Source organism: Cinclus cinclus, chromosome 5, assembly GCF_963662255.1.
Source record: "Cinclus cinclus chromosome 5, bCinCin1.1, whole genome shotgun sequence".
In the NCBI taxonomy this organism is placed as follows: domain Eukaryota; kingdom Metazoa; phylum Chordata; class Aves; order Passeriformes; family Cinclidae; genus Cinclus; species Cinclus cinclus.
In genome coordinates this window covers 1,277,675-1,293,552 of record NC_085050.1, presented here as the reverse complement: position 1 = coordinate 1,293,552, position 15,878 = coordinate 1,277,675, and the positions used below count along the sequence as shown (strand labels likewise).

General features: G+C 52.1%; 1 protein-coding gene across 1 annotated transcript in view; it reads right to left on the bottom strand.

Annotated features, from left to right (window-relative positions):
* Positions 1–10,789: 10,789 nt before the first annotated feature.
* The window catches only part of EXOC6B (exocyst complex component 6B), a 247,905-nt gene continuing 242,816 nt past the window's right edge, over positions 10,790–15,878 (bottom strand). Inside the window, 1 exon segment of the mRNA XM_062493221.1 lies at positions 10,790–10,916. Coding sequence (XP_062349205.1) covers positions 10,790–10,916 — 127 coding nt within the window.

Genomic DNA, 15,878 nt, shown 5'->3' with positions numbered 1-15,878 from the left:
AGGATGCCTTTGGATGGATTTTGGAGGAGATTCCAGCCCATTCCCGACCTGTGCAAGGATCCCTGGGCAGACCCTGCCCCAGCCCAGTCCCCTCCTGTTTGTCCAACCTCGGAGGTGCCGTGGCCCCAACCCCATCCCCACCCTCCTCCTCAATTCCAACCTCTCTGGATCCCATCCCAGACAATTCCTGAGCACGGAGAACATTCCAGAAGCCTGTGATGGATTTGGAGGCCGTTGGAAAACATTTTCCTCAACCGAACAACTGCAAACTTTTGGATTTCTCTCCCCGGCCACCATTCCCAGGCCCCTCTGGTTTCCCAATTCCAGACTGGCCCCAGCCCCTCCGTGCCCTTCCAGCACTGCAGCCCAAAATTTGGGACCAGTGGCATGGTCAGAGCATTCCCAGCTCACCTCTTCCCTCTTCCATAATTTTTGGTCTTTCTCCCATCATCACCCCCAGGCAAACACCCTCAGCTTTCCTTGGGAGCGATTTCCCCAAGAGGGTGGGGAGAGAGAGGCTGGAAAATAACATTTAGGAGGGAACCAAGTGGCTGGGTGTGTCTCAGGAAAGCCAGGATGTGCCTTAGTCACTGGTTTATCCATCTAGGAATGCAGGCAGGGTCACCTCGGGGTCACGGATGTCCCCACCTCACCTCCACCTGCTTGCTTTTTTTTTTTTTTTTTTTTTTTTTTTTTTTTTTTTTTTTTGGAAGGGGAAACTATCCAAAGTTGTCCTCAAGATGACCGGAAAAACAAATAAAACCGTAACAACTCCCAGAGCAGGGGAGGGAGGAATCCGTCACCTCCTGCAGCAGGGAACTTCCTGGTTGGAATTCCAGCATGCAAATCTCCCCCACCCCATCCCACTCCCCGGCAGGTGGGGCGGATCAAAAGTGCCAGGGAGCAGGAGGGGGCTGGGAGAGGAGCTTGGGATAACGATGGAGATTTTTCCAGCACTGTGGGATCGCAGTTCTGGGAAGGAATCAGTTTTCATGGAATGGTTTGTGCTGGAAGGACCTCGCAGATCATTCACCTTCCCCCAGGCCAGGCTGCTCCAAGCCCTCCTTTCCCAGGTGGAAATCATCTGGAAAAACCAGGGATTCTCCCTGTCTTTGCTCCAGGATTTGAGCCCTCCCTGGTGACAATCCCAGCTGCTCCAGGCAAGGCCCTGATCAGCAAAAAGGATCCTTCTGGAAATTAAAAAAAAAAATAAATTTAAAACCTGAAAATTAATAATTGTAATTAGAAATAATGACTCTGCCTTAGGAATTCAGGGCTGCGCGTTTGGGAACGATCCAAGCTGGGAAGACCCAAGTTTGGGAAAGCTGGGCCTTGTTGGCCATGGCACATCTTCACTGGGATGGTGGAAGAGTCTGGGATCATCCTCCAGCCCCGAGGACACTGGGTGAGGCCAAACCTTCACCCACTGGATGACCTCCACAAAAACAGGGAGCCAAATCCATCCTGCCCCTCGGGAATGCTCCAGGCACAGTCCAGAGCCATGCCTGAGAACCACCTGGGCAATCATTTAATAATTAAACCGTGAGGATAATTGGTGTCTGAAGCCTAGAACTGCTTAATTTGCTGGGATAGACACAGCCCCGGGGATTTTGCTCCAGCCCATCCCCAGGAAAGCATCCCAAGACTGGGAATTATCTGAGCAGGTGTGAAATGGGGTCAGGGCTGAGGGTTTGGGCTGGGGAGATCTCGCCCCGGTAACCCCACAAGGCCAGTCCTGACACATTCCCTGCTCTGTGTCCAACCCTGGGATGATTTTTCCAACAAAACCAGAGGAGGGTGAGTCACAGAATCCAGGTTTGGGTTGGAAAGGACCTGAAAGATCTTCTCATCCCGAGCCTGCTTCCAGCAGCTGGGAGCCAGAGCCCAGGCAGATCCTATCGACTCCTGCATGTCCCCACAGGCCCCGAGGCTGCTCTGGTCTCCTGCAGACAGAGCTCCCAAACCTCTCCTGAATCCAGGGAACACCGGAGCCGGGAGGGAAAGCTGCGACTCTGCCGCTCCCAGGGTCTGGATGGGCAGGATCATGCTCAGGATTTTTTGTTCCCGGGGATTTTCTGCCTGTGCTGGTGGCCACGGTGGAGTTTGGATGGCCAAGTGTCCAAGAGATGGCCTTGAAAGCGTGCCCAGCATTCCCTTAGGGATGAGCTGGATCTGCACTCCTTCTGACTGGAGCTGCCTTTTCCCAAATGTGGAATGGTTTGGGATGGAAGGGACTTTAAATCCCATCCCAAACCATGGGCAGGGACACCTCCCACTATCCCAGGGTGCTCCAAGCCCCTCCAGCCCTGCCCTGGGCACTGCCAGGGATGCTGGAGATGGATGAGGTGAGTCCAGGCCCTCGGGAACAAAAGGTTGGAGCACCCTGGGATGGTGGAAGTTGTTCCTGCCAAGGGTTGGGGTGTGAGGGGCTTTAAGGGCCTATCCAACCCAAACCATCCCATAATTTCATGAGGAAAACAATGGTGGATTTTTCCACCCCCGACTGGCTGCAGCCACCCTTCCACCTGGGAATTCCTGTGCCTCCCACTGGGAATGCTGCCGAGATCCCTCCTGGCACCAGCCTTCCCTGTGGAGAATCCAAAGGGATCCAGGACGCTCGGATCACCTCACCAACCCTCAGCTGAACAACAAAATTCCCAGCCAATCCCACCAAGGACTGAATTCCCCACTGGAGTTTTGCACCCCTCAAGCTATTGCCTTTCCATGGAAAAGAAGATTCCCTGGCGAAGGATCTCTCCAAGCAGGGAATGGGACGGGGTTGAGCATCATGGACACTCAGGGAATGCTCAGCTCAGGTTCTCAGGCTCTTGGATCATGCTCTGCCCCAAAATCCCATTTTTTTTGACTCTTCCCTATGTCCTGCCCTTGGAGCAGATGGATTTAAGGGGATTCATCCCAGACTCATCCCAGTCTGTTCCCAGAAAGAGGCACTGGAGGGGTTTCACAGCCCAGGCTGCAATGCCAGGGCCAGAAGAAAGGAAATTTCCACCTAGGAAATTCCAGCTGGGAATTTCCACCTCCAAAATCACAGTTCCAATCCAAGGGCATCGAGTCGTCAGCTGCTCAGGCTCTTCCCAGAAATTCCTGCTGTCTCCTGTCCCAGTGGAGCCAAGGGCAGGAAAAGACCAGGATAAACTTCTCTCCCATCCCAATCCCTGGGAACCTCAGCCAGGATTTTCCTTTTCCCAGCCCAGGCAGGGGAATTTTGCTGATTCCCACCAAAAAGCTGATTTGGGGAATAAACCTGAGGTTTCCATGATCGCTCCCATAAAGTGAATCCCACTGCCTCAAAAACCTCAACAAGGAAAAATCCCGGATTCAGGTGGGTTGGGAATGCTGAGGGAGGAGCAAATCATTCCTTGGCAGAAGGTTCATCCCTCAGAGTGGGCAATATTAAGGATATTCACCCAAAAGCTGCTTTCCCATTTTTCTGTGGGTTCCCTCTGCTCTGAATCACGGTCCTGTGGGGAAAGGGGAGAGCCAGGAGCAGGAAAAGAGGGAAGAGCTGTCCCGACAGGACAGCCTGGAGGCTGCTGCCCATCCTGCAGCCGGGAACAGGAGAGTGCCTTGGAGATCACTCACACCCCAGGCCCTTCCCTGGAAAACCCTTGGCTTGGGAGAGCCCGGTGGGGCCGAGGGAAAGGTCAGAGCCGAGGATTTGAGGAGGAGAGGAGCTAAAGGCCGCTCTCAGCAGGGATTTTGGTACAAAAATTCCCAGGGAAGCAATGCTGGGAGTGGGATGGGGACGGAGCACCCCGTGCTCTGCACAGCGCTGGAGCCTGAAGAGAGGGGAAAAAAGGAATCCAGGCTGGCTCCAGGTGTCCCCAGGACCTGCCGGGATCCTCGGGATGGCTTTTCCAGGGATGTGCACGGAGCACCACGGCAGTAACGAGTACCCGGGGGCCACCGGGCGAGGAGAAACGAGGTGCCACCACTTGGCAGAGCCAGCCGAGGAGCAGCGGCCCCTCCGAGCCGGAGCCGACATCTGCAGCCGGTGGCTAATGAATACAGCCGGTGGCTAATGAATACAGCCGGTGGCTAATGAATACAAACGAGCGCCCCGTGCCCCGCCGGGGGGTCTTTAACACTTCACACATCCCGGTGACAGTGAGCGATCGGTCCCCGCAGGCAGCGCCCGCATCCCGGGGCGGCCCCTCCATCCCGGGAGATGAATGAGAGCCCGGCAGACGCGGCACCGCCGTCATTTGTCATCCACCGCCTCCCTTTAACCTTTCGGGAGCGAAATCCCATTTGGGCACCGCCGGTACCTGCGCCTGGCCCCGCTGGGTCAGGGAGGGGCGGCGGTGATCGATGCCTTCTCCCGGATAATCGCATCCAGGGCCGGGCAGATATGGATGGGCTCCCGCCTTTGATGCGATCATCCAATTAGTGCCCCACGGAATGTAATTAGCGCGGCTGGAGCCACGTTGGGAATGGAGGGGAAGGGGGGGGGGGGTTCCTGTTCTCCGGCTGGAATGCTGCCCGTTCCCACCTGGGATGCACCGGGTAGGGAAGGAGGAAAGTGCTGCTCATCCCATCCTGATTTTTCCCCCCTCATTTGGGTGCTGCCTGCACCATCCTGACCCTCTCCCGGCATTGCCGTGCCTCAGTTTCCCAGCCCGGATCCGGCTGCTCCAGCTCCCGTTCCCGCATTTCTCCCCCTGCCCGTGTGCTGATTGCTCCTGGATCCCATCCGAGCCCTCCCTGCCTTATCTCACTCCTTATCACGAACCATCCCAATCCATCTCGGATCTGCTGCTCTCCCTGCTCCCATTTCTCTGCTCCCACAGCTTCCTTCTCCAAGTGGTGACAGATGGGGCTTGTCAGCTTTTCCTGCTGCCACCTTTCCCTCCGATTCCTCGCTCCTGGGAATCCTGGTGGTCCTGGGTCAGCGGGCACCTGTCTGTTCCTTCCCGGCTCTCAGGGCTGGGGAGTTCACTGCAGGAATTTTCTGAGCCAGGGCAGAAGAAATCGAAGAATTACAGAATGGTTTGGAAGGGAATTTTAAATCTCATCCCATTCCAACCCCCTTCATAGGCAGGGACACCTTCCATGACGGATCCAACCTGGCCTTGGACACTGCCAGGGATCCAGGGGCAGCCACAGCAAATCTGGGAATTCCAGCCCAGCCCCTCCTCACTCTCCCAGCCAGGAATTCCTTCCCAAATTCCCACCCAGCCCTGCCTGTGGGACACGATGGCAAAGCCACCCCACAGGTGGGTGAAAGAATCTCCCGATGTCCCAAACCTTCTCCTGCCCCGTTCCAGGGGCTCCCTGGAGGAGGCAAATCCCAGGGACTCAGGCTCACCTGGCAGCTCCAGTCCCTGCTGATCAGGGACTCGGCTGATCCCATCGGGAAGGAGGTGAGGAGCTGTTTCAGGGCCTGGCCACAGCCAGGGTGACATGGGTGACACTGCAGCACCCCAAACCCCAACCCCAAAACCCACCCGTGCTGGATCCAGGATGATCCGAGATCCACGGATCCCGGCTTATCTGAGATCCACTGATTCAGGATGATCCGAGATCCACTGGTCCAGGACAGCCCAGGATCCTCTAATCCAGTCTTATCTGGGATCCTGTAATCCAGGATGATCCAAGATACACTGATCCAGGATGATCCAGGAGCTGCTGATCCAGGATGATCCAAGATCCCTTCCCACCATCTCCCACAGTGCTGGACCACATCACATCCCCACATCTCCATCTCCCACCTGGAGAGCGCCTGGAGCATCCAGGTTGTTTCTGGCTCCAAAATTCACCTGGAGAAGGGGACAGGGGTGACACAAAGGTCCTTAACCCGGGAACTGGGGATTTCCTGGATTTTTGGGTCCTCCCTGGACCTGTTGTGGGAAAAGATGGAATTTTCCCTCTTTTTTTTTCCATTACCAGGAAATGCCCAGGAATATCCCAGTTAAATCCAGGACATTCCCACCCCCCTTTTTCCCTCTCCTGTGGGGAAAGGACTCTGGCAGAGGTGAAGTCACCAACATCTCCAGGGAATGATTTCCTTCCCAAATTAACACCTGGGAATCCCTGGCTCAGGGTCTGCCAGAAACCAACAGGGACAAACGACTTAAAAAGAAGGGATTTAGAGGAATTCAAGGAATACAAACCATCCAGGAATCTTTGCCATCCCATCTTATGGATATTCCCTAAATCCTTAATCCTACACAAACCCCACATCATCTGCTTGAGCCATTCCATGAAATCTCTCCATCTCCAGAATCCTGGAATGGTTTGGGTTGGAAAAGGGACCTTAAATCCCAGTTCCGTGTTCAGGGACACCTCCCACTGTCCCAGGTGGATCCAGCCTGGCCTTGGGCACTTCCAGGGATCCAGGGGCAGCCACAGCAAATCTGGGAATTCCAGCTCAGCCCTTCCCCGGCCTCCTAGGGAGGGAATTTTTGATAGAAACCAATTAAAATCCCCCAAAATTTGGGCAAAACTTGGCTTCTGCTCAGGGCAGTGAGGGAGTCTAGGACCCAACACTCATCCAGGGATTTTCTTCCCATTGGATCCCCCCTAAACCTGGGTGTCCCAGCTCCAGGTGTCCAGAGGAGATGTGGAATTTTATCTTTGATGGGATTTAGGGGTCGGGGTTTTCCCCCAGGGATGCACAGAGCCAGACGAGGCATTGATGAAACAGTTAAATGCTGTATTTGTTTAATTGGAATTACACCAGGATAAATGTCCAACGTGCTAATTTCTAACAGAATTGAACCTGTAAACCATGCAGTCCTTCCTCCAACCACTCCAGCTCTTCTTCCTCTTGGAATCAGTAGCTCTGCTAGCGAGTTTTAAGGAAAAAAAAAACCAAAACAAAACAAAAAAACCCCAAAAAACCAACAAAATTCCCTTTAAAGTTAAACCTAATTTGCTAAATTTCCCCCTTATTGTGCAACGACTTGTGCAAAAAAAGCTGTTTTCACCACCTCAATTCCCAAAATCAGGTCCTTCCACCCAAAATCAACGGGAAAAGGCAACCCTGACAGCAGAAGGGCAGGGAGAGGGATGGGGGAGTGGGGGTTTTCCTGGAAAAACAGAGTCTGAGGGACGAGCCAAGGCAGGGATCAGCCTGGATAGGATGGGATTCCAGAGCTGCCCTTGGGATTTTTGGGAAGCTGCAGGTGGGGATGGATTCCAGCTCCTGGAAAAGCTTCCCAAATCCAGCCCTAGGGGCAAGGGAGGGGCTGGAGATTGGAGCAGCAGTTTTGGGATTAAGAAAACCCCCCCGAGCTCCATCCTGGCATTTTTGGGGTGAATCCCAGCCAATCCCAGTGTTCCCAGTGTTCCCAGTGTTCCCAGTGGACAGCAGAGCTGGGATCATCCCGGAGTCATTTGGGATGGGATTTATGGGATTGGAGCTTGCCAGCAGTGGGATAAACATGGAATTGTGCTGGGGGGGGATACCAGGCATGTCCATGGAGCTGTAGGAAAAATGGGATAGAGATCCCAAAAATCCTGCGGCACCCAGGGATGGGACACAAATCCAACAGGAGTGTGGGACAATGTTTGGGTGCTCCAAACCCCTCCAAGGTCCAAAAAAGCTCCAAACCCAACCCAGAACAAATGGGAAGAGCTCAGCGGAAGCAGGAGGCATCCAAGGGTCAGGAATCTCTGCCTGGGATTTGGATTCTGGTGGGAATTGGATCCCAAAATTTCAGCACGAGGGATGTGACAGAAGTGATGCCCCCGGCTGTGTCCCAGCCTCGCTTCCCAAGGAATTCCCCCAAGGAATTTGGGGCCATGGTGACCCTTCCCACAGCTCCTGCCCGAAATTCCACCTTTCCCAATCCGGGAGAAAACCACCCCAAAACAGCATCATCCCAACTCCTGCTGTCCCCATCCAGGTGGGAGTTGGGATCAGATCTGGAACAAAACGCAAAAAATCACTGGGAGCATCCAGCTTGAACTGCAGGCCCAGGAATACCCAGAAAATCCCAGGAAAATCCCTCCTTTCCCAGCTCTCAGGTGCGGATGGCTCAGGGAGAACATCCCATGGGTGGGTCTGGGCTGCAAATTCCCACTCTGGACACTTTTATAGGGTTATTCCCAACTCCTGGAATGCCTGACAACTCCTGAAGAAGGAAAGAAGGTTCTTGGGAAGCCAAATTTGGGTTTTAATGTAATTTTTTCCTCACTGGTGCTGGAATGTATTTGCTGGAGCCGGGAAAAATTATGGGGTAATCCAATTTTCTTCTCTTAAAAAAAAAATAAAATCACTAAGGAATGTTCAGTGGATGTGGAGGGAGGTGCGAGAGCAGCATTATTTATTTTGGGAAGCTGGAAATCTTGGGTTCGGGTCCTGCCCCCGTTTCCCACCCCCATTTTAAATTCCCTGCAGTGACTTTTCCCTCCTAAGCAATTCCATCCGTGTCGGAGGACACCCATCATTAGGAAGAGACTGAGAGGGGATTTGGGATGTCTTCCAGGTTTTTTTTTTTTTATTGGTTTTTTTTTTTTTTTGGACAATCTGTTTAAAAGATTAATTTTGTTTGGAAGGGATGATGGAGCCTCCATCTCTCGGAACAAAAAGTTAATTGGGACCAGAGTCCCAAAATCCCATTTTTCATCCCAGGCTCTGACTTGCGGTTCTGGCTCTTGACCTCCTGAGATCAGGAACTCCCTGAATCTCTCCCTTGGCCGGATTTGACTTTCCCAGCAGCAAATCCCAAGCACCAGGAGGTGGTTTGGAGGATCCCAATCCTGGTTTTTCCAAAAAAGAGCCTGAAGGAGCGAGGAAACGCATCCCAGGTCACTGCTCCTGGAATTGCAGCTCAGGGAGATGGGAAGGGGAGCCCAGCGTGGATTTGGGAATGGTGGGAGCTGCCTGGAGCGCCTGGAACGAGGCCTTGCCACGGCCATGCCAGGGATTTTTTTGTGGGAATACCTCATAGAGTGAAATATAGGAGGGTAAAAATGGAATTTTTGGGATGGCAGCACAAAATCCTTTCCCTGCGTCCCGAGGCTTCTGCTCCTTCTCCATCCCACTCCCAGAATTCCCATCCCTTGTCCCTCAGGGTCGTTTCCAGACGTGTCCCCAAAGCTGATTCTTTCTGGCCACACTGACTCCAACTTTCCTTCACCTGCTGCTTCTCCCTCCGTCCCTCTTCCATATCCCTCCAAGAGGAGTTCACAAGTAACCTCTGATCCCTCTCCAAAAGAGGAATTACAATTTTCCCCCTCTTTTTAACAAAAATAATCCCTTGGTCCCTGTAGCTGGAGATGGCTGGGACAGCCCAAGAGCTCCAGGGGGTCACTCCTGACCGTGTTCCTGTTTAATTCTGGGATTGAGCCAAACAAACATTACCCAAATGAAAAGCAACCCCAAAATATTGCTGAGGAGCAAGGGGGGAAAGGTAAAACCTCGGGATTAGTGCACCCAGAGGGTTGGGAATGGGCAGAGGAAAACAGCGCTCCCAGGGCGGGAGCAACCACCAGAGAGATGTGAATTCCCTTCAAGGGTTTGGGAACGTGGCTGGATAATGTGAGGGATTAGAGGTGACAAGATGAAAAGGGTGAAAAATCTCCCTCCGGAAGCAGAATTCTGCGATTAAATCCCGTTGGTGGCCGACTGGTTTGAGCAGAGGAGTTTTGGGGAACTTCAGGACTGGGGGAATTTTATCCACAGGCACTTTGGAGCAGCACTACTCCATGGGGAATCTCCCACTGCCTCCAGGAGATTCCCACCAGCCCAGCTCCAACCAGAGAAGTTTTCCTCATGGAATCATCAGGAGGAGAGGGAAGACGGGACACCAGCATGGGAAAAAAAAAAAAAAAAAGGAAAATGCTCTCCTGGACATCAGGACATCCCAGTGTGAGATCATCCCATCCATGGATGTGTCCAGGAGATTCCCACTGGTCCAGCTCCAACAGGGAAGTTTTCCCCATGGAATCATCAGGAGGAGAGGGAAGATGGGACACCAGCATGGGGAAAAAAAAAAAAAAAAAAAAAAGGAAAAAAGAAGGGAAAATCCCCTCCTGGACACCAGGAGATCCCAGTGTGAGATCTCCCCATCCCTGTGGAGCATCCATCCCTTCCCTCTCCCCGTCCATGGATATGTCCAGCCCCGGAGCGGTGCACAGGACACATCCCCAGATTATCCTTCAGCTGTCCCTTCCCAAATCTAATCATGAGGCCGCTCCAAACCCTTGTCCATGATCCCACAACCCCTGGCAGATCCCAGAGTGGAGCTCAGGGATGAGATGTGCAGGAAAGGGTCACGACTCCAGGGATTTGCAGACTAATGTGGAAATCAGCCCACGGAGAGGGAAAAGAGGAGGAAAAAAAACTGGGAAATCCCTTTTTCCTACCTAAATCTAAACCCCAGGACACACTCAGGGTGATCCTCTGCCCAGAGAACCCAAACCCACGGCTCTTCCCAGATTTCCCTGTTTTCCAGGGGAATACATTAACAAAAGGAAGGCAAGATGATCCCTTCAATTTGGCTTTGACAAAAAAAAAAAAAAAAAAACCACAACAAAAAACAACCAAAAACAAAACAAAACCAACCCCAGTCCGGGTGTGAACTTCTCCCAGGCTCCAAGAATTCCCATCCCTTCCTAAACCCCTGAAAACAGGAGTTTATCCAGCAGGCTCCTGCCAGCACCTCTTTTCCCAGGATTATTCCCACCAGGAGCATTTTGCCGTGGAGGGGGGAGGGGGGCGTGGAGGCTCGGCGAATTTCCAGGCGGATAAAAAAATACAAATCTTCTCTCCCAACAGAATTCCCGAAGTCCTGGCTGCGGGAAGGGGATCCCGAGCCCCTCAGGAGTGGTGGCTGTTGATGAGGCCTCGCAGCTGCTTGGCCACGGTGTCGATCAACTTCTGCTTGTCCCGCTCGTTTTTCCGGAATTGGGCGAAAACGTTGTTTTTCCTGCTGGTGTCCCGCATCCTGCACGGAGCACAAACAGGTTATGGAACAGGGATTGGGAATGTCCAGCAGTCTGAGAGAAGGACATGGAATTTCCAGCCTCTATACCAATTTTTAGGGAATTTTCCAGGCTTTAAACCCCTCCAATCCCAATCAACGCCAATTTGGAGTTTCCCCAATTCCCGCTCTTTTTTTCTGGAATTGGTTGAAAATGTTTTTGGAGCACAAACAGGTTATGGAACAGGGATTGGGAATGTCCAGCAGTCTGAGAGAAGGACATGGAATTTCCAGCATCTACACCAGTTTTTAGGGAATTTTCCAGGCTTTAAACCCTTCCAATCCCAATTGACGCCGCTTTGGGGTCTCTCCCTAATTCCCAAATGGAGGAAATCCGAAATCCTCCCTCTTCCAAACAGGGACTTCTCCGTCCCCACGTCACCCTCTGAGGCAGTGACGGAATTTGAGGAGGAAATTTAAAAACCAGCACGGAATCCATAGAATTAAAGCTTTTTTAACTTAAAACTCTCACGCACAAGATGCAGCTTTGGGGGAGGCTGGAAAGGTTGGGAGCTGTGAATTTAAATTTGATAAAATATTCCCGGGAATCACAGAATGTTTGGGTTGGAAGGGACCTTAAATCCCATCCATTTCCAACCCCCCTGCCCTGGAAAGGGGCACCGTTTGCTATCCCAATTTTTCCCAACGAATAAAAAATATAAATGTATGTAATTAATATTAAATATAACAGAGAATAATTTCCATTCCAGGGAGGAACGCAGCTGTTTGGAAGGAGCACGGTGTCTCCAGGAGGGCTCCATAAATCCAGAGCCCAGCAGGGCAGGAGGTGGGATGCAACCCCACATGAAAAGCTGGGAGGGGGTTCATTTACTCCTGAATTTCCAGATCCATATTTCTGGGGGGGGGGGGGGGGGGGAAACAGGGATCAGGACATGCTCCAAGGGTGCTGGGAAAAAAAAAATAAAAATAATCCCACCAGGACCAACCTTCCCGCAGGCCCCTAAGGCACAACCTCCCAAAATCCAACCTGCTGGGGCAGAGCTCTTCCGAATTATCCCAATTTGAAAAAGATTTTCTGGGTAAATCAGATCTGGCGGGGGTGAGGCCCTTGGATGCTTCCCACAATCCCAGTTTTTGGCTTTGGCGACCTAAAGGAATCACTGAAGGGACACAGTGCTGGGAAGCTGGCACTGGATCATCCCGAGGGTCTGGAGTCAACTGAGCACATCCCAAACTTCTCCAGATTCACAGAACACAAACAAACATCCAAGGTTTTCCAGGCTTCCATCTCCTGGACAGATCCACAGGGAATCTGAAATGTTCCTGAAAACACCAGGCTTGGATCAGGAATCCAGGATAACAACTTTATCCCAAAGGGGAATTTAATGGGATTACCAGAGCCAGGAGATAGAGCTGCTCTCCCAGCAGGAACAGGGGAGCTTGGAGCACTTCCACTCATCAAAATCGGGATTTGTTTGGTTTTCCCTGTTTTTTTTTCAGCCAGAGCAGGTTGGCAGCTGCTCCTCCAGGAGAACTAGGGAGTGATTGTGCCAACAGGAAGCCGAGTTTGGAGTGGGCCAGGTCTTGCTATCATGGATTTGGGGATAATTATCCTGCCCTGGAGCTCCAAACAGCTCCAGGAGGTCTCTAAGTCATTCCCCAGGAGAGCTGGGAGCTCTCCCAGATTCCAAAGGCACATCAAAGGTGCTGGAAGTCGACCTGGACCTTTGGAAAACTCTTCCACACACCAGGAACTCAGAGCTTTTCCATCCCAGCACCTCCAGGGCCACCTCCCATCCCGTGGAACCTGCAGGGGAGCATGGAATGTTCCGGAAGCAGCACACATTCCATGCAGGAAAATCTTGGGGTGCCTTGGGATGGTTGGGAAGGAGCCAGATGGATGAACCTCTGGATCAGGATGGAAAGTGATTGCAGCTGGAGCCCTGATCCCACAACGAACCCACAGAGGTGGATCTGGGGAATCTGGGAGCTGCTGGAATTTCCAGACACCACGCGAAGGTGCAAGCACTGTGTTATCAACTATTACTAATTAATTACGATCCAGGACACAAAATCTTGCAGGATTTGGGATGGGCTGTGGATTTTTCTCCCTGAGCAGAACTTGAGCATAATAATCAATAATTATTCATTAATTGCGATCCAGGACACAAAATCCTGCAGGATTTCGGATGCAGCTCCCCATTTTCTTTTCCCCCAAGCAGAACCTTGGGATAAGGAGGGTTTGGAAGCCGGTCCCAGGATTAGGAGTGAAAGGAAGGGAAAGGCGATCTCGGCGCTGTTCCCCACCCCTGTCAACAAACACCACCTCGGAGAGAGCCCAGCTTTGTCTCAATTAATCCGGGAGGGGAAGAAAGCAGCGGGGTAAAAGCTCCTCTTTTAGCTCTAATTAGTGCATTTGGGAGGATCGGGTTGCGCAGGGCCCCGCTCCGGAGGTATTTTGCATTTCCAGCGTTTCGGGCTCCATTGAGAGCTGCACAATCGGGGCCCAGCCAGGTGAGGGTGAAAAGCCCGAGAGAGCGCAAAATTAGAGCCGGGATATCCTGGGAGAGGCGGACACAGCGCGGTGATAAGGGACACAGATAAACCAGCGGGAGAACAGGTTACAGGCTGAGCCCGGCACCCCCTGGAATTCCCGGTGGGAATGTGACCGGAGTGAGGAGGCTCGGGAGAGCTTGTGGGGGATGGATGGAGACCCCTCAGATGGGATCCATGGAAGTTGGATACTGGGGCTTGGAGCAGCCTTGGGATGGTGGGAAGTGTCCCTGCCCATGGATGGGGTGGGAATGGGATTTAAGGGGATGGGATTTCAACCCATTCCAGGATTCTGGAGCCTCTCTGCTGTGCTCTGGGAGACCTGGGAATGGTCCCCTGGAGAAGGGAAAATTCCAGGGAATGCTCAGAGTCCCTTGCAGGGCTCCAGGAGAGCTGGAGAGGGACTGGGGACAAGGCAGGGAGGGACAGGACACAGGGAATGGCTTCCACTGGGAAAGGGGACATTGGGCTGGGATCTTGGGAAGGAATTCCTGCCTGGGCTGCAATTCCCAGATTTGCTGGGGCTGCCCCAGGATCCCTGGCAGTGCCCAAGGCCAGGTTGGATCCACTCAGGACAGTGGGAGGTGTCCTTGCCCATGGATGGGGTGGGAATGGGATGATCCTTAAGTTTCCTTCCAACCCAAACCATTCCATGATTTTTTGACTTTATTAAATGAGCCAGGCTGGGGTTTGGTGACGTTTTGCCACCACTGAGCGTGGAGCTGCTCTCCTGCTGTCCCTTCCCAGCCTCTGCCATGATCCCAGCTCCCTGTCTGCCTCAATTCCCTGGCTATTCCAGATGCTTCATGGCCAAGCTCCCGGATTTTGGGTGGCCCTTTAATTCAGCATTTCCCGGTTTGCTCTGAATAAATCTCTCACTTCCACATCTTGGCTGTTGGGTCACGAATTCACTGCGTATCACAGAATTATTCCAGCTGGAAAAGCCCTCCACAAGGTCACCAAACCCAACCATTCCCCTGGCATTTCCATGTCCATCCCTGACCCATGGAATAACCCACAGATAACCCAACCCAGGCAATAGCAGTATAAAAATAACACCACGAGGTGTGGCAGTACTTAAAACCCACCCTGTGTCCCTCCCTGGAACCCTCCGTGTGTCCCGAGGTCCTGTGACATCCGTTCTTCTCCCCTGGTGGAGAGGAGCTGGAGCTTCCCTGGACCACGATGGCACACAGGGAACCCCAAAGTTCACAAAAAAAACCCCCAAGGTGACTGGGAGAATCAGGGAATAATTTGGGTTGGAAGCTCAGCCAGTTCCTGCCATGGGCACTTCCCACGGTGCCAGGGTGCTCCAAGCCCCAGTGTCCAACCTTGGACACTTCCTGGGTTTGGTTGGATTGGCCGTGGAATCAGGCCATGAGGAGCAGTTTGGGGTGATTTGGGGTCTCTCTTTCTCCTCGAGGAGGAGGTGACGAGTTTAGGATTGGGGCCACACTTCCAGAAGAGCATTCAAGGTCCCTGAATCCCTGGAAGTGCCCAGGGCCAGGTTGGACACTGGGGCTTGAAATAGCCTGGGATGGTGGGAGGTGTCCCTGCCCATGGATGGGGATGGGATTTAAGGTCCCTTCCCACCCAAACCATTCCATGACTCCACCAGCATTCCCTCCTGCCCCGCTCCTCCATGCAGGACCCCGGCACTGAAAACTCTAAATTCCCACTTATTTTTTTGGCTCGCTCTCAATCCCAAGAGCTGGAAAACGACCTGGGAGGTCTGCAGGGAGCAGGAGTGGATCCTTCCCAAGCCAGCTTGGAGCTGGACCAGCGGAGATCATCAGGGAGACCCACCACAGGCACAGCAAATCCCACTTTTCCCGGGCAAAATCCCGCAGCGTTCCCGGCCCAGCACTGGCACAGCCCCCCGGGAACCAGCCCGGAGCCCCCGGGCGCTGTTCCCGGCACGGCTCCAGGATCTGGGATGGAGCCGTGCGGAGCATTTGAACTACAACGCTCAAAGGATTGGATTGAGGGAGACCAGAGGCTCCTGCAAGGTCAAAATACAGAAATGGGAGTAAGTGGAATGGAAATGTAGAGATAATAGAGGAATAATAGAGAAATCATAGAGAAATAATAGAGAGATGATATAGGGGTGGTATAGAAATGATATAGAAATGATATAGAGATGATATAGAAATAATAGAGAAATGATATAGAAATTATATAGAAATAATATAGAAATTATAGAGAAATAATAGAGAAATGATATAGAAATAATATAGAAATTATAGAGAAATAACAGAGAAATTATATAGAAATAATAGAGAAATTATAGAGAAATAATAGAGAAATGATATAGAAATGATATAGAGATGATATAGAAATAATATAGAAATTATAGAGAAATAATAGAGAAATGATATAGAAATAATATAGAAATTATAGAGAAATAATAGA